Source organism: Schistocerca gregaria, chromosome 1 (assembly GCF_023897955.1).
Source record: "Schistocerca gregaria isolate iqSchGreg1 chromosome 1, iqSchGreg1.2, whole genome shotgun sequence".
Taxonomy (NCBI): domain Eukaryota; kingdom Metazoa; phylum Arthropoda; class Insecta; order Orthoptera; family Acrididae; genus Schistocerca; species Schistocerca gregaria.
This window is the reverse complement of record NC_064920.1, coordinates 194,352,840-194,378,022: the sequence shown is the minus strand read 5'-3', so window position 1 is coordinate 194,378,022 and position 25,183 is coordinate 194,352,840. Positions and strand designations below refer to the sequence as shown.

General features: G+C 39.8%; 1 protein-coding gene across 2 annotated transcripts in view; it reads right to left on the bottom strand.

The window, feature by feature from the left end:
- The window catches only part of LOC126336530 (cohesin subunit SA-1), a 141,204-nt gene that overhangs the window by 72,394 nt on the left and 43,627 nt on the right, over nt 1-25,183 (bottom strand). For both annotated transcript variants that reach the window (XM_050000342.1, XM_050000330.1), the window contains exons 6-12: nt 11,554-11,758; nt 10,393-10,618; nt 10,124-10,277; nt 9,835-9,983; nt 2,446-2,668; nt 2,049-2,267; nt 1,627-1,809 (exon numbers count right to left, since the gene is read on the bottom strand). In XM_050000342.1, coding sequence (XP_049856299.1) covers nt 1,627-1,809; nt 2,049-2,267; nt 2,446-2,668; nt 9,835-9,983; nt 10,124-10,277; nt 10,393-10,618; nt 11,554-11,758 — 1,359 coding nt within the window. The remainder of the gene's footprint in view (nt 1-1,626; nt 1,810-2,048; nt 2,268-2,445; nt 2,669-9,834; nt 9,984-10,123; nt 10,278-10,392; nt 10,619-11,553; nt 11,759-25,183) is intronic.

Below are 25,183 nucleotides of genomic sequence, written 5' to 3'. Positions count from 1 at the left end.
TTTATATATATATATATATATATATATATATATATATATATATATATATATATATATATATATATAACAGAAAGAAACTTCCACATGGGAAAAATATATTAAAAACAAAGATTCCAAGACTTACCAAGCGGGAAAGCGCCAGCAGACAGGCACAATGAACAAAACACACACACAGAATTACTAGCTTTCGCAACCGATGGTTGCTTCTTCAGGAAGGAGAGGGAAAGACGAAAGGATGCTGGTTTTAAGGGAGAGGGTAAGGAGTCATTCCAATCCCGGGAGCGGAAAGACCTGTCTGCCGGCACTTTCCCGCTTGGTAAGTCTTGGAATCTTTGTTACCAACCATAATTGGATTGCCAAATTAGAATTTGAACCCTGGACATTCCAATTATAAAACAAAAAATCTACTCACCAAGCAGTGGTAGAAACACACACACACACACACACACACACACACACACACACACACACACACACACACACAGGTTTAATTTTTACAAGCTTTTGGAGCCAGTGTCTCCCTCTTCTGGCTGAAAAGTTGAAGTGGAAGGAAGAGGGGAGAACGAAAAGGACTGGAGAGGACGGTAAGTCTCCCCTGACCAAAGGTTCTGGATGACTTCTGAACAGTACCTCTTTTCCTAAACCTCTACAGCCCTTTTCCTTCATCCTTCTTCCTTCCCACCCAACTCTTCTGCCAGAAGGAGGCATTGGCATCAAAAGCTTGTAAAAGTTAAACCTTTGTGTGTGTGTGTGTGTGTGTGTGTGTGTGTGTGTGTGTGTGTGTGTGTGTGTGGTCCATTTCCAATGAAGGTCTTGTTGGCAAAAGCTTACTTTTTGACAGTCTATTTGCTGAGCCTCTTTGCAACTGAGCATCTCCTGTGTGGTGAGCAGCAACTCTCCTTTTCGTAATACTGTCGTATCTCCTGAACTATGTGTCATATCATGAACTACGAGTTGTACAATGACTTAATTTTGGAAGTACATTTTGTTTTTAATGTGGATACTGTCCCCACAAAATGTGTTGTGAATAGAGTTAATAATAAAGAGGTAACACATTAAAACATCATACCTGATGCAAAAGTTTTACTGTATGAACAGCAAAAATGTTATAATTGATATTTTTTCCATTCAATTATTTTGTGGGAGACGTCAGCAAGAAAACATTTCGAGAAGGTTTGAAACTATGTGCAAAATTTCTTGCAAGTCATGAAGTGCTCTCATTCTTAAATACTGAACGAACAGGTAATTTTACATGCCTTGAGTTCATGGTGCCTCCAACCACATACACATTTTCTAACCTTAATACTTGATTTATTATGTTTAAGGTCTTAATGTAAGATTATACCTATCAAAGCTTAGATTACAACAACATTTAAAATTTAATAATTTGGTCAATAATTACAAGAAATATTGGAAATCAAATTTTTCTTGCCCCTGGAAGCAATTCGGTAGCCATCCAGCAATTTGGACTGTGCACCATCTTAGGCATTTAGTAATATAAATGGGTGCTTAGCTGTCACCCTAAGAATGTTTGTCAGTAACTGATCATTTCTCATTCAAAGCATTATAATAGTTTACATCTTAACATGAAGATTACAATATGGGTTAGCCCCGTAATTAGCTTACCGTCTCTTGGCGTGAAGTAGTGTAAATGTCAAGCTCAAAATACTGAGGGATTGCTAGTAGATTAGCCAATTTCTCTGGATCAGCTCTGTATTTATCAAGCAGTTGTGGCAGTGTTTGGATAAAATGTTCTGTCAACCTTATTTTGTCATCCTGCACCTGTTTCAGTTCCTTTGCTGAGAGTATCTGAAATACAAAGCAAGATTTATTATACTGATGTTCAAACACTTTGTATTCTGTTAAGTAAAAGAATTTGTGATGCTATTCATTTTCCTGAATATCTGGCAAGCAAAACGATACATTGTGTTTAAATGTAATTACTGAATTTTGGAAGAGGAGCTATTTGACAAAATCTTAAAGCATTATATGAAAACACATAAAATAGTCCCACTTTTACTGGCAACACAGCTCTAATTGAACCTTACCTTACGTGTAGGACCCCTGCCAACAGGCGGCTCTCCAGTAGCTGCTTGCCTAATACAGCAGACCATAATTTCTATTAAGCTCGTCTCCTGCCGATCATCTAGAGCCTCTTCTGATGGCCCTGGTTCCTCCAGGAGAAGGTCTGTCATACACTCCCAGTCTTTCATCATCTCATTAGACTCAATGAGAGAGTCCACCAAGTAAGCCCCATGCTCATGAAGCTGCACGGGACATAACAATCAGTCAACACACAAAATTAGGTAAAAAGAGGATTATTTCTGAACTCCTCAATAATATGACTTCAGGTCACACCTCAAAGGAACTTTGATTCCGTGAATTAAAGTGTCTTCTATAAAATATTTTTAAAATTAATTTCTTAGTTAAAGTAGGAGCTCCTACCTCAGATTCTATAAAAAACTGTACAAGATCACGGATAAGTGGTGTATTGGGCAGTCGTTTCTTTCCTCGTTTTGTCTTTATTCCAGCAACAGCTTCTTCATCAGGGACAAACAATCTTTCATTCAAAAATTCTCCAGCAGCTTGTGCAACAGCCCGGTGTGATGAATATACAAGTTCATAGACATGCTCACAATCCTTATCTGTTAGTATGTCCCTATGGTGCCTATGAAGAAGAAGTTCAAGAATTTACTACATGAGCACTTATTACAACACAAATTGAAGTTAGGTAGAAATTACTACCGACGTGTGCTACTCATTCACACATACAGTATAAGCCTGCTTTTACGTTCCCAGAATTCACGTTTTCCTGCCATTTACGACATTTTTTATCGTTCCCGTCAAATTTCCTATGACCACAATGTTAATCTGCACCCAATTTTGCATCATCAAATTTATAATTTTCCTGCGATTTACACTATACAAAAAGGAGTTCATTCAGCAAAAATGGCACTGGCATGATGTTGGCCCTGTAATAGTGTTAACAAATAGTGTGTAACTAAGTTTCTTGACACCAGGGCGCTATATTCAGCAGATTTGAACCAGTAAACATCTCAAAGTTGGAACAATTCATGCCGTATCTCCCGAGGCTGCCAAGCTCTACTTGACGTGGTGGCTGATGGGAGTATCTAGGTTTGTTCGAATAAAGATATTATGACCAATCACAACCATTTCCAAACTGTCTCTACTGTGCAAATGTAGTTTCATGATTGTTGTGATCATGACACCTTTGTCGAAACATATACAGTGTGTTTCGGTGTTTGGCAACTTTACACCATCATTCACTTTTGCGTTGCTCAAACGTTTATACTAAAAACACAGCACTGGTTATAAATTTTTTCCATGCTGAACAAAACATATTTCGAGAATTTTTTATCGTTGTCAAGAGCAATATTTACATATGTATTTTTTTGCGATGTTACACAAACAATATGAGTCATAATTTGAGTATGTGCGGTTATCCACATAACTGAGGAGGCACAGTAACTGATAAACTCAAAAAACACTACAGTGTAGAGACACACAACAATGCAAACAACACATAATACTTATTTACATACTTTCACTGAACAAAGAGAAAAAATTCTCGAAATGTGCCATGCAAAGAACGAAAAAAATTTGAACTAGTGCAATATTTCATTATTTAAATAATGAATGACAGCTGCAGGCTTTCAGAAACATTGATTATGATGTGTGAAATTGAGCCAAACATTCCTACTCCCCAGGCAATTATCTGTTCTAGTTACATCAGCAGGTTTTGTTTGATAATAAACTATTATATAATAAACAAGCCCCTGACAAGTCTTTTGATGCATGTTATGTACATATATCATTCGTAAATTGTGAAAATGCAAGTTGGTGTCCTATACATAACTTATACAGCTTAAAACATTATTTCTCATATTTTACACCTTTTTTTGAAGTCCCATGAAACGTGTAAAAGCAGAGTTTCACTGTAGGAATATTCACTAGCACAGAATGTCTCAAAACAAAGTTAGGTATTTGATGCATCAGAATAAAATAGAGATTGAAATCTATTGACACAGCTTTTATTTATGAATGAAATATAAAGTTCAGGAATTTGCTTCCTAAAAAATCGAACAATGGGAACTACAGGTAGGAATATCAACAATGTAAGAAATAACAGATTGCTACTTACCATAAAGAAAATATATCAAGTTGCAGACAGGCACAGTTAAAAGACACACAAACAAAGCTCTGGCCACAGCTTTCATCACACACACACACACACACACACACACACACACACACACACACACAGCATCACTCTGGAGGGGAACAGATAGTAGTGTACAGCCGGGAAGACACACAAACGCTGTCTGGCGGAGCATGCAGGGACTAGACTGCCTTGACTGCCAACAGCCACAGTGTTAGGATGTTGTGCGGGGGTAGGGGGGGCAGATGGGTTAGCAGAGGGCTGCAAATAAGAGGGAGATTAGAATGGTGATGTGATGGATAGAGTGGGGTGAAAACTTTTGGGTGGAGGGTGAGGGGACAGTGTGGTGTTATAGGTTGAAGCCAGGAAATTATGGAAGCAGAGAATTTGTTGTAAGCATAACTCCCATCTGTGCAGTTCACAAAATCTGGTGGTTGAGTGAACAATCCAGATGTCTCCGGTAGTGAAGCAGCCATTGAAATCAAGTGTGTGTGTTCAGCTGCATATTGTGCCACAGGGTGGTCTATTTTGCTCTTGCCCATGGTTTCGCCACATGCGGCAGGCCCTGACAACTTTCCGCCAATACCATGCTACCTGCAGCTGCAACAAATCCCATAAGCTGCCAAACCTTTACCGTACACCACAACACTTCTTGCTTGCAGAGGGCTTAAGTTGCAGCCAGCCTTTTGTCCTACATGATAGGGAACCCTGTGACTTTCCATGTTTTCATTTTCATGGTTGTTGTAGGAGTCATTCTTTTACTGTTGTTCCTGTTATTTGTTCTTACTGGTATCTGTTTTTATGGTTATTCATTGTTCTGTATTCATTGTGTTGTACTGATCATCAGCAAGAAGTTCTTCGAAACATGTAAGTGGAAAAGTTCAATGTCATTCTCTTGGCCAGGGGATTACCATACGAAGGCAGTGTTGTGAAGATTGGAAAGGAAATGTTCTATAAAGAAGAGGAAGCTGAGGAACGAACAAAACTTAAAGCCCATGAGAAAAACACTGTATGGATAAGCAGATTACCAACATCAATTCATCTGCAGAGAATGCAATTCTTTGTCATGTTTACAATCACCAGCACATGAAAGAACATCTGGATACCCAGGAAGTTATTGTCACACTTAAAAGAATCAGGACTTTTTCAAGGCAATCACACATCCTTGTCTACTGTTTTACATACCTTCACTTTCACTATGGATATAAGCTGCTCATGGAGAAGGAAGATATAGCTGCATGGCGATGTCGATTTTTAAAGGACATCCGTAGCCTAAATATCGACAGAAGTGGTGTGGCTTGATGAAACAAGGGTCAATTCTGGTCACATTGTCAAACAGGGCTGGATAAACGACACAGCTAAAGGAACAAAGACAATGCCTTCTGGCAAAGGGGAGGATTGGGGGGGGGGGGGGGGTGGTGCAGCACACTTAACCTTCTTCATGTAAGTACCTCGCAATGTTTTCTCCAAACAGTCTCCTGTTTTTAAATCAAAGAAAACGGTTGATCATCACGGAGAAATGAATCACGTTACATCTGCAATTGGGTTCAAAGTTTCACTAACACCAAATCTTTGGAAAATGGCCAACAATTTTTTCCTAGACAATGCCCCTTACCATACACTTCCTGCCAACAAGACATCTATCAAGCAAACTGAAAGGAGGGGATGGAAATGGAAATGTCTTGTGGCTAGGGCCTCCCGTCAGGTAGGCTGTTCGCCTGGTGCAAGTCTTCTGAGTTGACGCCACTTCCGTATCGAAGGAGGGAATGATTGACTGGCTTCACCCATCACAACATTGATGACCTATAAAAGATGGTGCTTATGGAAAACACCCCTCTATAAACCACAGTTGCCCCTACATGAAATCAACGAACTGGCATAAAAACAGACATACAGTCCTTGGGCTACCACATTATCACTGCCATTTCAACCCAACAGAGTTAATATGGGCCCAAATTATAAAGGTTACGTTGCCAGGAATAATAATAAATTAACACCCTCTGCAGTTGAAGCACTCACAAGAGAAGATTGAAGAAGCCGTCAAATGTATACAAAGCATCATGGAAAGAGCTTGGCAGAATGAAGCTCTTTTGGAAAATTCGGTGGAGGAGATGATAATTTCATTAAATGACAAAAGTGTCTGACACTTCACAAATCTATCAGAGAGAAGAGTTTTTCCATTACTCCGGTAGAAGTGGAACACAGGCGGATCCAGTGACATGTTTGGCATGCGTAGTTTACACCTGTAAGTACCTACATAACAAAATTATATCGCTGTTAAGGCTTGAAATTTTGAGAAGAAGGCATAAGCAGCAACTAGTTCCAAAGGAATTTCATCTCAGGAATTCAGTATTTATCAAACAAAATAAATGTTACTGTTTAGAATATAATTGCTGAAATACAGAGGCCTTGTTATTTCTATCACTTTTATTCTTTCTAAACAAAAGAGGACGGCCTATTTTAGGATATGTTTTCTCACCATGATAAATACATCTAACATTTTTTGTGTTAGAATTAAGTAGGAGGGTCAGAGAAATTCATAATAGTGACATTACAAACCTATAGTAACCTGTTTCTCATGTCAAAATTACTAGATGACGCACAAGAGGACCACTGTGCATCAAGTTTAACTCAAATTATCTCACATTTGTGATCTCCAACAGAGTGCTGATTATGAACATATGGAAATATGATGTCTTCTTAAGATGTCATTCGCATAATGTACTCACCTAAAAAAAATTTTTTTAAATTAAAATATAAGAAGAAAAAGGACCGAAGGTCGAAAATTCGGCAATGTCATGAGAAAATGAACTTTCATAAACTGTCCTCCTATCGTCTTAGTCATTTGTTGCCACAGATAGAACTACGATCAAAATGTAAAGTGTAACTCTTTAAACAACACGATGATGCAATTTCCATATTTATAAAGTGAACAGTTTGCAGGTTTGCACAAGATGAATGAAATGTAAGATCACGCACGTGTTCCTTGCAGGACACGGGCAACTCTGTTCCGTGCCTCCACATGCTCCTGATGAAGTGTCAATCATAAAGTGATTTTGGACAGATTACGTTCTTCACATTTTTTTCTTAAAAGCTATAAAATGTTACTACTAAGAACTGGACAGCCCACAGTTTTATATTGGTGGTTAAGGGAAGCAATAGAACATATCCCTATGTCCAATACAGAACTTCACTCCACACCAATTTGGTTGCCTGCTCATAAATCATCACTGCAAACAGTGATTAGTCGAACTCCTGTTGCCTACTGCACTAAATGTATTATGAGCGACACATAGACAGGCTAACCACCGAATTATGGTACTGATTGGAGGCTAAAAACCTCTGCTGACATGTGATAAGCATGCAAACTGTGTGTGTTGACCCCAGGTCTGGCATTCAGAAGCACCCGCGTTTGGACTGAAAATGTTGCGAGCATTGCTCCACCAAGGTTCAGAACTGTTCACAAGTTTTGCTAACCTCATCAGACGCTGGTAAAGAAGTGTACCATGGGTAGGGTTGTCCTAGTAAATGTAGAGCCCCTAGGAAATTGTTTTCTGGCATGGCCAACAAATATTGAGGGTAATGAATTGAGGAAAAACAGACAAAAGTTTCAAATCAAGGGACATATCAATCTACATGTCCACACGTTATCACCAGAAATAAACAAAGCAGTAATATGAATCTTTCTAGGCAAACACAAAGTTCAGAGCTCTGGAATATGAAGATGGCTTATAGCATCTTAGAGTAATTAAACAACACAGTAGGGTTATCAGAACTGTGGTGGGAAAATTCTGTTTAATATTTTATTGCCAACAAGAGAGTTAAAAATATAACAGATACTGAAGGAATCTCATTCAGAGTAGGAAAGAATGTTTCAAAGGTAAACAAAACATAGCCCCCTAAATTATAAGACAATACTTAACCCTCTAGTGGTGAAATGTCTAGTACTGCAGATAGACACACACACTAAAGTACTAGGGACACAATTACATTTTGGAACCAACAGTTTCTTCTTCAGAAAGGAGAGAGGGATAGCTTACACAAGTTTTAAAAGGAGGGACAGTTTACTAAGAATCCACAATGAGACAGACCTGCCTCTAGTGAATACGAGGGGCAAAAGGCGGGGGGAGGAGGGGAAAGAAAGGGAGTAGGCACTTGGTTTACACGATTAGTAATAATTTAAGATATAGACAGTGAAAAGGGGGTAGGGTGGTTAGAAATTATTACTGGGGAAAGAAGAGATTCACTAAGACTGACTTCAATATTTTCAAGTCATTGAGAAGTACTCAAACACTGGTAGGTTTGTTATATATGTTAATGGCTTAATGCACTTTTTATACACTATTCATAATTTTTGGAATCGCGAGAGGAACAAAGGCTTCTTCCACTGGTTTTGTAAGGGAAGAAAGCTATTATTGTGTGTGCTGCTGGTGAATATGAATTTGCACCTAATATGTTGTTAATATTTAAGTCTGAGACAAAATGTATTGGTTATGCTTATTATTTTTAGTTAATCATCACGAGTCCTGTTTTTTCAGCATGTTGAAATAATTAACTGGCTTTTACTAAACTGCATTTTGTTTCATGAAATGATTAAATACCAGAGCTGTGCTTGTCTCTTGTTAAAATTGCTAAGGAAAGATTTGAAATTTTAAAACTGATGTTATCCTCACTGTGTATGGCGATCAGTTGTCAGGTTACCTCCATACTTAAACACAATTTAAAAACAATAAAATTTGCACTATAGTGAAACAATACTTGTAACAGAAGAACATTACATTTACAATGAATGGTAAATTTGAAATGTAAAGCAACAGTTTTGTATTTTACTGACCAGTAGGCTTCTCATAATGGTTACACATGTAAATTCGAAGAGGAATAACATCTGAATAGATGACAGAACAATTCACTGACAATGTACAGGTCAACAGCACTACTGATAGTGAGAATAGTAATGCAAGCACCAGCGATTTCTCACAGGACACTGACCATGGCTACAAACAGTGTACTTACACACAAGGCCTTAATTTCACATTGCAGGTGAGTATCATGACAACATTTTTAAGATGGGTAGCAACAGGGACGTGTTCTCTCTCTCTCTCTCTCTCTCTCTCTCTCTCTCTCTCTCTCTCTCTCATAGTCCCTCAACTCACATGTGGCTGGTTTTCTTCCCCTTATGCGCAGCAGCACTCAGTTCATAGCACACTTCACCAACTACACACTACATATGCAGAACATCGCACACATACTTCACATTTCTGATAATAGTAGTCACAGGCAGATGGAATACAGACTACTGACTTAACAAAAATTATGACTGCTAAAATGAAAACAAGATAGGAAAACTATGTTTTTTATCATGAACGTGGAGCACACAAAACAAAGCTATTAGAGAGATCATGCAATCCTTTATTAACTTGACAATGATGATGATGATGGTGATAGAGGTGGAGGATTACCTAATTTCAAACCACAATACACCACTGGATTAGAATATGTATAATCAGTGTTTAAATAAAAAGTAGTTCATGCTGTATAAGAATTATCAGCTCCACAAATGAATAGTTACAATGCAGAAAGAAGATTCCTATGAAGTATGAGAGAATATAAGATAATTATCAGCTATCTCTTACTAAAAATATTTGACTACTTACTTTAAAATGCTTATAACAAGCCTGACAGCTTGTACCGCAACATCATACTCTTTGTCCAAAGTCATTGCAACAATACGATCCTTGAATTTGCTTGTGAACAATTCCAACTTTCCTTTTAACTCTTCTGAGGCATACAGTGGCTGCAGAGCCTGAATACAACAATTTTAACATAATTAAAGACAGCAAGATAATGAATAATTACTCTCAAGAGTAATGTGAAGATGAGAATAGAAGAATGAAGTTCAGATTGCTAAACAGTTTTCTGTTTAATGTTTTCTAACATTCTTACCTGCAAACATTTCAAACGAACTTCTCCAACTTTGTCATGTAACGTCCAACCAATGTATTTCAAATATGAGTCATCAAGGAAATTTTGATGAAACTTTTTCATCCAAACTCCTATTTCTGCCATGCAAATTGCCCGAATCTCAGGAAGAGTATCCCTGCAGAATTCATATTTCTCATAGCACAGGACATAATAAGCAATTTGTGAATATTGCGAAGTACTGATAAAATACCTTTAAGAAACAGAAATTGTATCATATTGTATGTTATTACCTGTATCTGTGAACAAACACAGATTTAAACATGTAAGTAAGCATATTTTTTATCTCATCCATGTTTTCTTCAAGTTCTTGTCGTTTTGCCATAAGAGATTCAAGCCGATCACTGGCACGCTTATCGCGAGTCTTCTGTCGTTCTGATTCATACTGGCGTTGAGTATTGTCGAGATTTATTGATACAGTTAAAGCAACATCAACAAGTGCAGTCATCAGCTTCATGGCTGAAAATATAACAAACAATAAAGTACAGATTTCTTTAAAGGAGCTATATAGGAAATGATAAATAGGACAGTGACTGATACTGAAAAATAGGTGGGCAACTAAGGCATAACCTAAAGTAGAGAGAAGTCTCTCGTATCTCAGATGGGTGATAAGTAACATAAATGGTGTAAAGGAAAACAAAAATATGAAGAAAAAAATACTATTGGATGGACAGGACAAAATTAAGTAAATGCAAAATTATAAATTACATGAGTAGAAAGTAGTTTTGATAACAACATACACAAATAGAGAACTATAAGAATATTATATCTATCACATTAGAAGTAAGAAATGGATTGCAACGTATTTCAAACTGGCAGAACTAAATTGCACCACTAACCACCCAGTGTAGAGTGAGGAAACAACAGAGAAAGACAAAAGTAAACACAAAATGTGAGAAGACAAGATAACGGATGCCACACTCAGGACAGAATGTGAAATAAAAGCATCATGCAATTCAAGATACTGTTGAAGTTTCTTTTCCAAATACATTCTTCCTTAAAGTGGGGCATGTTTCCCTATTATTCAGATAAATGCAGTACTTGAAATTACATTTCAAAACAGAAAGAATAAATGATGCAAGTACAATGAAAGATGACTAAAAAGGCAACACAAAATTTGACAGTGCTAAGGAGGTATGGATTAATGGCATATAATGGCTAGGTTATTAGCATCCAGTGTCAAGCAAAGTATGGTTACAGAATTGCACGGGAGAGTGTAAGAAGATTGACAAACAGAAAAGATTTATATTAAAAGTAAAATTTGAAGCAGTAGACTGCAGTATGTTTGTGAACATACAAATATTCACACCTTCAGTCACAAAGCGACAGTTTTATCACTGTAAGTTTAAATTTCTAAAATCAGTTGGTAAAGTTTCAGTGCTTATAGTCCTTACCTGCCAATGTGGCTGTATGTCGGAATGCACGGACTTGGGAATCAGACAAACCTGTCAGTAGTGAAATTACATTGTCCATTAGGTATTGGTCATAAATGATGGAGTACTGACATTGCTTCACAAGTATCTGCACAAATTCGCAGAAATTGTTTCTGAATTTTTTCCAGGTCTGCCCCGACATGATGAGTGGATATTCTCCACTCTCCTGCATAAAAGTATTTATGTTTTGTTAATTACTCTCACCACAAAGGCACAAATATATTTTTTTTAAATTAGAGTTTAAAATCTAGCTGATAGACTGCAGCCTGAGTTAATTGAAGTAACTGCAACCCATGCATTCACTACATACTATTAACACTAAACCACACTTAGTATAAACTTGTACTGTTGTTTAATATCCCTCTCACTTGCAGTATAGCAAGGAGCAATACGCTTACAAAGAAAAAGAGAGAAAACACTAATTATAACTACAAATAAAGTCTGCTGGTGTTATCAAACACAGCATTTGATACTATCCCTCCGATAACTTGCCCCAAAATAACAGTATACAACTGACAGTCACATTCACCCCCCCCCCCCCCCCCCCCACCCCCAAAGCACTTACAATGCAATTAGCATCTGGATACCATCCAAGATTAACACTTTCAATGAAGTGACATTTCTTTACACAAATCACTGAGCACAAAGTACTTCTAACCAGTCAGCTGTCAACCTGGAATTGGGTTAAGGGTTACAGGGCAAACAAATGCTCATCACTAGGTAAATATCTATACACGGCAGCAGGACTCTTTGGTACAAGAAGTTTAAACTACATTTTTATACATTAGCAGCTGCCCACAAACCACAAATATTTCTCCCTTATGCCTACCAATGGTTTATATCATGATTTTATTTCTTAAGGAGAGGACTTTTAGTCTCTGTTTTACTATATGCAATTTCTTAATTTTCAATGCGATGGGTCTGCAGTTGTGATGAATGTTTTGAAAGACTTCATGTTCCCAATAGTTGCTGTTCTTTTTATTTCATGTGTGATTGCACAATGACAGCCTTAGGTCATTTTCAAGTATTTCATGGATTATATTTTTTTATGTCTTGTATGTCACTGATCCTACGACTCCATTTTATGATCATAAAAAAAATCCAAGATGTTTTACACTATTTTAGGAGCATGTTACTTTCAAGCAGTTGTTGCAAAGTCTTTACTCTTACACCAAAGTAAATGAGAAACAATGCTAATAAACAACATTTGCTGCCCCCGACACTTTTGTTATTACATTTCATTTTCCACAGTCAACAACATCAACGACACAGCAGATGCGGCACTGTAGCTGCCAGGTATGCGTGTGTAACTGCAAATGAACTATCTGCAACATTTAAACATGAATATCTCTAGGATGCAACTTCACAAAACGTTGTTACTTTAGTGTGTCTTATCTACTATAGCACCCAATTGTTGCCCGTGGTAGATGTTGGTAGCAGTGTCAGAGACAAAGGGAAACTTTTCTCATGTGTGTGTCTATTTCCTTTTACCTCTCCTAATGGCTATGTATACATATGATTTTTTATGCAAATCTAAGGGCACATTTCTTCTGAATTATATAAGTTTCACTAGCCCCCTTGTACAATTAACTTTAAAAATCAGCTCTTCAATTTTTGATGCTCACATATCAAAACTATGATTATTTAATAAAACAGAAGCATTATTACGAATGGCCACATTCCTATAACTTTCTCTAAGCAAAAATTGTGTCTGTCTAGTTTTGAGTTTTTTCACTTTGACCTGCTCACAGTCTCCTTCCAGGCATACCCTAAAAAGTACAGTTTCCGCATAATAAGGGGAGTCCGAAGCTGTAGTTATTGAAAATGAAGAGATTAAAAATAAGGAACTTACTTCAAATTTTCTGGTAATGGCAGCAAATGACCACATAGTTACATTCACAATTAAGTAAAATAATGACACCCCTTTTCAGACTTCTCTACCACTGCATGTTGATTTTGCAAGACTGACAACATCATCGACTTTGCATTTGTCACATTCTCACTGCTCGATTACTGCAAATGAACCATGTAAGCACGAAAGCTGCTAGATGCGATTTCCCGAAATGACTTTACTTTCATGTGTCATTTATACCGTAGCAAGTGAACGGTGCCCACATGCAATCCGAAAACAAAGGAAGTAGGTTACAGTACGCTTGTTCCCCCACTGCTTGAATACTGCTCAACAGTGTGGGATCCGTACCAGATAGGGTTGATAGAAGAGAGAGAGAAGATCCAACGGAGAGCAGCGCGCTTCGTTACAGGATCATTTAGTAATCGCGAAAGCATTACAGAGATGATAGATAAACTCCAGTGGAAGACTCGGCAGGAGAGATGCTCAGTAGCTCGGTACGGGCTTTTGTTAAAGTTTCGAAAACATACCTTCACCGAAGAGTCAAGCAGTATATTTCTCCCTCCTACGTATATCTCGCGAAGCGACCATGAGGATAAAATCAGAGAGATTAGAGCCCACACAGAAGCATACCAACAATCCTTCTTTGCACGAACAATACAAGACTGGAATAGAAGGGAGAACCGATAGAGGTACTCAGGGTACCCTCCGCCACACACCGTCAGATGGCTTGTGGAGTATGGATGTAGATGTAGATGTAGATGCACGGAGCAGACATTGATATCTATTTTAATTTTCAGTGCTCAGGTATTGGAGATTATAATGTGTGATAGAGAATGTAACATCAGTGTTATGAATGTGAAGGCCTCTACTTTCTTTTACCACTCTTAACAACCACATATCCACACCTTTTTCTTTGTGCACATCAGTGGCAAAGTTCTTTCCAAGTTATATAGGGATCACTGGCCTCCTTTGCAATTAATATTCAAAATCGGTATTTCAATTTTCCTGTTCACACATTTATATTGCATCACACATACAATTATTTATCTTGCACAAAAGGAAATAGGTTTGAAAGTAATGCTTCACAAACCACCACTCTCAATATTTTCCAGTGACCTGTTAGAAATGTAAACAGTTGTGACATCACATTCACCAAAGGCATTTTGTTATTGTGCAGTACTGCACAGTCTTCGTCCTGAAGCCTTTGACACATTTTGCTGCCTGCAGAAGCGTGCGTGTGTGTGTGTGTGTGCGCGCGCGCGCGCGCGCGCTGTTCCCCCCCCCCCCCCCCCCCCCAGGTTTTCTATATATATTTTAATGTAAATGGTGCACTTTCTTTGCAAATGAAATTTTATTTTGGTGTTTTTCTCTCCTTTATGTTTTATTCCTGCCTTGTTTTAACAGTAAGACAGAAAATTTTAATCAGTAAGAAACACAAACATAATACAATCCATTTGAAATCTAAGCCTTGTCACTTAGTGTTCTTCACTCTGTCTCATGAAGTACTCACAGACTCTTCAAGAGTTCAATCCATTAATAAGCAGTATCAAATAACATTTTACAAACTGAAATTGTTCTCTAAGTTTAGGTCTCCATAAGAGCAGACCAAATTTGTTCAATAACAATAATACAAGGAGAATTCATGTAAGATGTCCACGTAATTAGCATCGAAATCTTTAGGAAGGGAATAGGTAGACTACATGAGAATGAAAGTACCAATTCCTCTCTCTCTTTCAAACCCACACATCCACACACCCGCACACGCATGCGCAAACACCAGATGCAGATGCCTCATGCTTTCAAAAAAGAAAAAGGAAATTTAAGAAATTAAATATGAACAAGAAGTCAATACCGCAACTCACCACACAGTGGAGATGATGTGCCTGTCAGACTCAAACTCTCCACTACATGGTGAGTAACAATCTATCCTTTCCACAATACTGCCATTATTCTATCCTTCCCACAATACTGTCATTATTCTAACCTTTCCATAATACTCATTATTCCATCCTGGATTTTCCATTGTTCAACAAGAAGTCAAATTTACTTGAGCTTATTTAAGCTGCTGTCACAGTGGCACAGACATTGGAATCTGCTGAGCACCAACATTAGCCAAAGACAGCTGATCTTTTCAAAATAGTATACTAGTAAGTGAGAAGCTTCAGTGCAACCAATCTCAACATTTGAATGTCCTGATACGGTGGAATACAAATCAATGTGTTTGCATCAGTTGAATCAGCCAACACTACACACACAAAATTTGGATTGTGAGAAATTTTTAAGTTTAGTACAAGAAGGAGTTTGTGGCATTCTGAGGGCGAAGAAGATGATAATGAGGATGTCTTGGAATCTAGGATTTGATATCGCTACTTTATTAAAATCAAAAATTCTGAACAACTCTAAAATTTAATAATAATTAATTGAACATTATCTTTTACTATAGTCTGCTTGATCTGTGACTATCCAGCCATTTCAGCCTCTTGCCTATACTTAATGCAAGAGGTCACCTACGACATGGGCGAAATCTGTGTGGGAAACTTTAAGTCTAGATTATAATCTCAACAAATTGGGTGTTCAAGTAAGAAAGGTGCCATAATAAGTAAATTCTGATGCTTAAAAGTTACTGGAGTGAATTGTTTAGCATTTATGGTGGGTGGGCGTTAGCAGCCTGCAAATCAATTTATTCCTTACTCGAGGTTTTATGCAAATATTGTGTCAATTTTGTTATACAAGATTATCTGCAGATGTGGTGGTGTGTGTTTCCACTTTTCAGTGCTTTGTGTGTTCAGAGTATCTTACTCTAAAATGTTTGCCTTTCACTCATTTGCTGAATGACAGTTACTGAATGTTAACTGATATGTATGCTTCACTGAATTAATCTAAAGTAATGCAGAGTGTATGTTTTGTTTTAGGGCACAAAAACAACATACACGCCCAAGTCAAAACTATAAAACAGGAACAAAGAGAGGAGTTAAAACGACTATGCATCACTCCCAATGGACAAAGTAGGAGACAGCTAAAAGTAGGAATGTGCAAAAGGGCTAAAACAACACCATATAGAAATGGAGGTCCAAAACTAAAAATTAAATAGCCTTCACCATATTGCTTCGGCGGATAAAAAGTGAAACGCGATCGACCCCCCCATGCATCATTTGCTAAAATGGCTGATAAATCAGACGGCAAACCAAAGCTGAAATGTAAATTGTTAAAAAAAAGGGCATTCCAGCAAAAAGTGGCGGACAGTGCATATTTGGGCGCTATGTGTACAAAATAGTGGGGTAGCACCACTTAGCAAATTACGATGGCTAAAAAGGCAGTGCAATACGCAGCAAAGTTAATACAATCTCCTCCTGGTGGGAGGACCAAGAGTAGGTCATCCAAGGTGCTGGAAGCGGTTTAATAAGCCGAAGCTTATTCCCATGAAGGGCGGACTATTGGCTACGCAAAAGGGACACCACCTCCTGACAGACGGCAATGCAGAGATCATCGGAGGGAATACAGGTACTCATATGCTGAGGTACGAGGACTGAAGCCTTGGTAGAAGAGCCAGCAGCCTCGTATCCTGGCAGGCTGACATGACCAGGGTCCCACAGAAACATGACACTGGCTGCACAAAGAGTGAGCAAGTGACAGTTTTCCCGGACCTGCTACACTACGAGATGAGCAGTGTACAGCTAAGGGATGAGCAGTGTATAGTGCACACAGACTTTGTAGGGCACTTAGTGTCATCAGATGTACTCCATGGCCTGATACAAGGTGAAGAGCTCGGTTGTAAATACTGGGGAGTGTGCCGGAAGCTCATATCAAAAGACATGGGTGCCAATGACGAAGGCACACCCAACCCCATAGTCAGTACAAGAGCCATCAGTGTAGACAAAGATACCATCCCGAAGTTCCGTGTGAAGGTCACGAAACTGGAGGTGATAGACCGAGGCTGGAGTAATGTCTGGTAAAGTTGCAGGTAGTGTGTAGTTAAGCCGCTGTAGCAAGTGGCGAAAGTGGACTCCAAGAGGTAACAGAGAAGAGGGGCGAGCCGCATATGATGATCGAAGGAATCATCAAAGAAGAAGGCGTAGGGTGGTGGGGGGCACGCATGGGAGACAAACGGCATGCATACCTGCTGAGGAGAAAGTCACGGCAATAGGACAGGGGTAGTTAAGCAGCTTCAGCATACAGACTCTCAACTGGACTGGTGTAAAATCAGCCTGTGGCCAAACGGATGCCATGATGATGGATAGCATTGAGACAGCGTAAGAGAGATGGGCATGTAGATGCATAAGCAACCCATAGTGTTTCGAACGGACAAGGGACCGGTACAAAGTAAGGAGAGTGGCTTGATTGGCACTCCAGGAAGTACCATTGAGGATACAGGTAAGACGCATGGGAGGACTAAGAGTGTTTTCTATCGAGAATGAGTTTCAACGAATGAAAGCGCAACAGGCCCAAGATGTAGAGATGGTGGGAGAAACCATTTGGACCGACAGAAATTCATACAGACTGTTTGGTAAGGGGCAACATGAAAGCTATTGTTGATGCTCCAGGACACCTTTCAATGACACAGGTCCACGGAGAATTGCAATAGATGGCAAAATTGTCTACAAAAAGAGAGCTGGAGATACCCAGTGGGAGCCAGGACATTACAGGGTTAATGGCAATAGCAAAGAGAACGACGCTGAGGACAGAACCCTGAGGCACACCATTTTCCTGGATAAAGGTGTCCGACAAAGCAGAATCCACACGCATCTTGAAAACTCGGTCTTCTAAAAATGCCCGAAGAAAACAGGGCAGGCACCCACGGAAGCCCCACATGTGAAGAGCATGGAGGATACCAGTTCTCCGGCAGGTGTCGTAGGCCTTCTCCAAATCGAAAAGCACAGTCACAGTCTGGGATTTCCACGGAAAACCATTGACGGTATGGGTGGACAAAGTAACGAGATGGTCAACTGCAGAATGCCACACGCTAAACCCACACTGTGATTTCATCAGTAAATTGCGAGACTCGAGCCACCACACCAGGCGGGCATGAATCATACATTCCATCACCTTGCAAATGCAGCTGGTAAGAGAGATGGGCGGTGATAGGTGGTGGTTTTTGTCCTTACCAGGCTTAGGTATGGGATGACGGTGGCTTCATGCCAGCGTCCAGGAAATGTGCCCTCCGTCCAGATGCGGTTGTATGTGTTAAGCAGAAAGTGCTTGCCTGCAAGAGAAAGTTGTTGCAACATCTGAATGTAAATGGCGACTGGCCCCGGGATCGAGGATCAGGATGAACTGAGAGCATGATCGAGCTCCCTCATAGTGAAGGCAGCATTGTAGCACTCACGATTCAGAGAGAAGGGTACACCCAAGCCTTCTCCGCTGGCTTCCGATGGAGGAAGGCAGGATGATAGTGGGAAGAGCTCAAAACTTCCCCAAAATGGAGGCCCAAGATGTTGGAGATAGCAATAGAGTCCACAATGACATCGGCAGCGACTGTCAGGGCAGAAATTGGGGAATCAATCTTGGTTCCAGAGAGCCATTGGAGGCCAGACCACACAACAGAGCAAGTTGTGGAACTGTTAAGAGGACTAGTGAATGAAATCCAGCTAGCTCTTTTGCTATCCTGAAGAATGCAGCAACACTTTGCATGCATATGTTTATAACGAATTTTATAACGAATGCAGAGTGGTGGTTAAAGATGTGGAGAGCACATCTACGAGCATGAATTGTGTGAAGGCATGCCTCAGTCCACCACGGTACTGGGACACGACATGGTAGAGAAGAAGAGTGGGGAATGAAATGCTCTGCAGCAGTAAGGATAATGTTTGTGAGATATTTGACCTAATCATCACAACTGGGGAAATCTTGTTCTTTGAAGGTCGTCAGGGAGGAGTTAAGCTGCCAGTCAGCCCTAGAAAGCTGCCATTTAGGCGTGCATGCAGATGGGGTAGGGGTCAGCAAACAGACAGCACACGGGAAATGGTCACTTGATTAGGTGTCAGAAAGAACGGACCACTCAAGACGATGGACAAGCTGGGTTTTGCAGAAGGATAGGTCCAAATGGGAATAGGTGTGTGAGGAGTCGGATTGGAAAGTGGGTGCTCCACTGTTAAGGCTGGGAAGTTAAGGTGGTTGAGAAGGTCAGACAAGGGGGCACCTCCCTGACAGGTCCTGGGAGAGCCCCAAAGGGGACTATTTGCATTAAAGTCACCGAGTAGTAAAAATGGGGGAGGTAGCTGCCCAATAAGTTGAGGGATGTCTGCTCTGGTGACAGCAAACGATGGAGGGATATATATTGTACAGACAGAAAAAGCCAGTTGGGGAAGGGAAAGGTAAATTACCACAGCTTGAAGATGGGTAGCCAGTGAGATGTGTTGACTGTGAATGTCGTCCTGTATCATCAGCATGACGCCCCATGAGAGGGAATGCCAACCTCAGGGGGAAGGTTAGAACATATTGATAAGAAATGTGAAAGCTCAAAGCGGTCATGAGGGTGCAATTTCGTTTCTTGAAGGCAGAGTACAAAGAGACGCTGCGGCACTATAAAGCAGCCGTAAATCCTGTTTGTGGGACCGAAGGCTGCCAACATTCCAATGGAGGAGAGTCATGATGAAGAGACATGGGGATGTCACCTCAGCAGCTGCCAAGTGACAGCTGGAGAAGAGGCACTACTGCAAGGCACAGAAGCAGGATCCTGCTCTATGGAGTCCACAAAAGCATCAGCTTTCCTGTGCGGTCGGTCTGTGGAGTCCGAGGCCGAAAAACGGTTGCTGGTGCGCACCGGCGACATGGAGGCTGGGCAGGCTAAGGTATCACATGCCAACACTATCGAAAATGGTCTTTGATGTGGCGAAGGAGAAGACCGTTTGCCTTTGGGGGACTTCTTCGAGCCTTTTCAATCAGATGACTCAGGTGTTGTTTGGCTGGAGTGACAGAGGAAGTCTTCACGGGAGTACTACTACTGTCGTTTCCGGCCTATCAGTTGTGTAGCTGGTGGTCACGCCCCTTGAGGCGAGAGTTTGGCAGCTTGTTGCACAACTGGACGGGGCTATGATACCTTGACACTGGGCAATTTCACGACCTCAGAGCAGAACTGGAGGTCGCATGTATGCGTGGCCATGTATTTCATGGAGCAAGGGGTAACAAGTACAGAACTATAGGTACCAGACGGAAAAACACGGGGTTTGTGACTAGCCAATAATTTGTGAGCTCCAGGATATGGCACCCTTTACCGGGATCTCTTGAACAGCCTGCTCATCAAGATACACTGGACGCTGCCAAAGCAAGCAGCATGGCTGCCATGGCAGTTGATACAATGGGCAGAATAAGGTGGACTATTGTCCTCGTGTGCATCCCTACCACAGGTGACATATGGCTGGGTGTCGACAAGACATTCTAGTGTGGTTAAAATGATGACACTGGTAGCAATGCATCGATTCGAAATGCATGGCCAGACAGTGATAATTTCATAGCCTGATTTGAGCTTGGGCGGAAGCACCACTCTATCGAAGGTGAGAGAGAGGACAGGTGGGCATTAAGGAGTAATCTACCTTTTTCACTACACGATGAACGGTAATTACACCTCGATCAGAGAGGTAAGATTAATTTTCGGCCTCAGACCGTCGAGCAGCCTAATGTACATTACACCTCGGGAAGACTTACCAAGTTCTCTGGGCCTCAACATGAATAGCATAACCGTGGAGAATTGAGGCTACAAGCAGATGTTGTGCTTGAGAATCAGAAGTGGTATCCAAAAACAAAGTGCCATTCCGTAAAAGAGAGCAGGATTTCACAGGGTAAGCAATTGCATCTACATCTTTTTGAATAATAAATGAATTTACCGTGGCGAAGGCCTGACCGTCTTCAGTACATGAAACCATGAGGAAACCTGGTGCAATAAGAAGGGTCTTTCAATCATTAGCCTCACTGCATTTACATTTTGTAGAAGCTGAGTGGGAAGATGATTAAATCATCGCTAGGAAATCCCCCACGATTGCCTGCATCTCCGATAGCATGCTCCTTCCAAATGGGGGCTCCTTTCATAAAGGTGTGCACCTGTCTTAAGTGATTGGTCACACCTCCCGAACACCTGATGGAGGGACCAATCAGCCATTTGGGAAGGTTACAGCTCAGGTAATCACCCCTCCCTGGGCCTGGCCTGTACCAGGGGGCACGTGCGAACCTTACCAGTCGACCTGGGACTGGGAATTACGGGTTACTTAGTCACCTGTTATGCGTCAGACGCATGGGCCGACCTTCAGGAGCGCACAGAGAGGAAGAAGAAAAAAAAGAGGATCCTCAAACACCGAAACAAGAGAAGGGAAACAAAGAAAGGAAAAGGGAACGAAAAACAAAGGTGAGACTGTTCGCATGTCAGTGACAGATTGCAGACATTCCCAAGAATATCCGAGACATGTTCCACAAAGGAGAGGAAAAAGAATAGCAAGAGGATAGACATGCAGTACAGAAGGGAAAAAAAGGCCGCAAAGGCTGGGGCCCCGTGGTAGCCAGGCATGAAACTGCCAAAGAGTGGCGAACCACTTGGAGGGGGAGGGGGGGGGGGGGGGGGGGGCGGGGGCGATGTGTGTAAAACCTTTCTTTTTCTGGAGCATGTAACAAAATATTTCTTCATCTCATATATGCATCAAACTTGTCTGGTTATTTCGATAACTGGGCATACGGTATTTGCCACGTTCTTTTTGAGGCAAATATAGGTCATACACATGCATTCTGCGTCTCTTAATAGGAGATGAGACAATGCAGCACTCATCTCCAACTACAGTGGTGTTGTTGGATCCCTATTGTGCAAGGCAATTAGAATTCATTATTACCTCCTTGGCAAAATACCTCCCCAAGTCCACCACAAACTGACAAAAGATATGGGGCATAGTGTGATCAAGCCATCGACTGATGCAATCAGGCTATCTGTTGAGACAGCATCTGGTGGCCATTGACTGTGCCACTGTGAATGTAGCCTTAGTCTTTAAGAAACAGTGTTTTTGTCTATCAACCCCTTCATATTAGCACTCCATAGGGGAACTACATGACATTTACAAATCCAAGCTCTTTCAATTTTGCTCCATTCATTCGTTCCCTGTGTCTGTGTACCAGGGATAATTTAGTGGCCTACAATAACTGCAGTATTGTAACACTGCCAATAAGTTAAAATCTTAATTTTTCGTACCAATACAAACTCATTGCATATTAAAATATGAGCGCGTGCACGGCCGCACACACACACACACACACACACACACACACACACACACACACACACACACACACTTATGGCAGAGGTAGTGCTTGAAAATGGCACAGCATCGAAATCTGCTGATCTTGTGATATAAATGACAGTGATGGTATAACAGCCATGGTGGAAACTGGAACTTCCTTTTATTAAGTATGTGTTGCCACTCATATGTTACTGTTGTACATTTTACACTGATCTGAAGTACAATTCTAAGTACTAACAAAGGCCTGTTATAGCTACTCGTAACAATCAAATGATTATGATTTGGAAGCAAATCCATCTATCAATATTGCTGGTTCTGTCATTTTTACACGTGCATTTCCTTGGAGAACAGTGTTAAAATCCAAGTAGGAAAGTAGATTTCTGTTGTAACTGTGTGCCCTCTCAACAGCACAAACCTGTATTACTTTCAAAAGGTCTGAAATACCTACATTTTAAAAAATGGGTGTGGTCAACAGACCAAGACCTAAGGAGATTTATTTCAGAAACTTAATTGTTGCCTCAAACTCATTTCTATTTGCAAAACTTGCAACGATATCAATACAGTACTGAATACAAAAAGTAAAGCTAGAAACAAGCGACACTTCAGTTCGCTTTTATTTCAGTGTCCACCCTTGCAGTAATTCTAATGCACAGCAAAGAGTAGCCTCTTAACACAAACAAAACAGATGAGTACCTTAATCACCTGTACAATGCAATATCAAGCGAAAATGAAATTCCTATGCTTCTTTTCTTTCTGTGATGCACAACACTTGATATTTCTTTTCTGCCACTCTACTTATCCATCAGTCAAAGGGCTGAGAAACAAAATTTCTTAAATAATATAGATAATATTGCACATGAAAAAAATGTGATAGAATTTGAAAAAGCATTTTCAAAGTATCAAACATTCAAATGATAAAAAAGCACTCCACACACTAAATGCTTACTAAGTTAGCAGTAAAACAAAAAGTATTATTCTCTACCTCTAAAACATAAGGCAAAAAAGCACTTCATGCTGCTTTAGGTGTCTGTTACTACTGTAATACTAAATGTAAGGTATGTCAAAGGTCTTGCAGTGGAATGGAGCAAGGTAGTTTCCAAAGAAGAAACGCATTTCTAAAAAAATACTGAACTGAGACAATATATGCCTGCCCAACAAACACTCTGCTGAGAATATCTGAAAACAAAAAGTTAAAACTATTAAAGAGATCAAGATTTGGAAAATGAGATTCCTTTGCCAGTCATCAAATTCTTACAACAGTCAAATTCTTACAACTGATTGTTGTCAAATGCTTTGCATGTATTTGTTTATGTAAAGTTCAGAGTATGTTTTTCTTTATTCTTATATCTTGCCTACTGTCTGAATTCATCTCATCACTCTGTTTCTCCTTTTATATTCCAGAATTTTATCTGTTATATGGCACTGTTAACACTGCCCCAGTCTCTCATTTTAGTTGCACCTAAACAGATGTAGTTGCAATGCATTACCATATTCGCTAGTATTTTAAAATAGTGGCACAAGACAAAAAGTATTCTTCACAGCACCAGTTATTTTGCTTTAGAACCTAGCAGCAATGTCCTAAAGCATTTGCTACTAAGTTTCTCTATTCAAACAACAATCTCCTCTGCAAAACAATTTTACTGGATCAATTAAATTCCAATATTATAACTAAACAAGCCCTGCATCCTAGTTGGTAAATTTTACATTGAACAGCATGTATGATGTTTGTTCCACTTTATTCATGAAAAACACACACAGCTACCCTATATGTGTGACAACATGTCACCTCATCTACTACTTAAAAATGAACTGCAAACAGATGTTCTATGACTGTTTACTAACACTACAAGTTCCACAACATTAAAATTGTACTTTCAGGTACATTTAAATAAATAAGAATAGTACCTGAGAGATTTAGAAATCATATATTTTTTTTAAATGACAAGGAACTAGTGAAAGGAAAATATAACGTTACATATGATATGTAGCTGACAAAAGCAAATTTAAATATAGTAATCAACTTCTTAACTTGCAAATCATTTACATGAAAAAGTTGAGCACATTGGACATTCCATCACTCCCAGTCAGGTTTTCATAAATTCACTGAAATAATAACAACAGTCAAAATTTAAAACAAGCAGAATGAAGAAGACAACCACAGAAGAGTCTTCTTTTCCTGTTTTTACAACTTTACTGTTCTTTTTAAAGTTGACCTGCTTAAAGTTAAGCTGCTCTTATGGCAGTCTTCTTCATTCCACTTGTTTTATATTTTGACTATCGCCATTACTTCAATGAATTTATTATAACCTGACTTGGAATGAGGGGGCGTCAAAAGCATTTGACTTTCAAAACAAATAATCTAACTACGATCTCTCCATATAGCGGAGATGCTGAGTCGCGATAGGCACAATAGAAAGATTCACGCAATCACAGCTTTTGGCCATTAAGGTCTTTGTCAGCAGTAGACACACAGGTAAACGAAAGTTGCACACATGTCTGCAGTCTCAAAGAGTAGTTTCATTGTGCC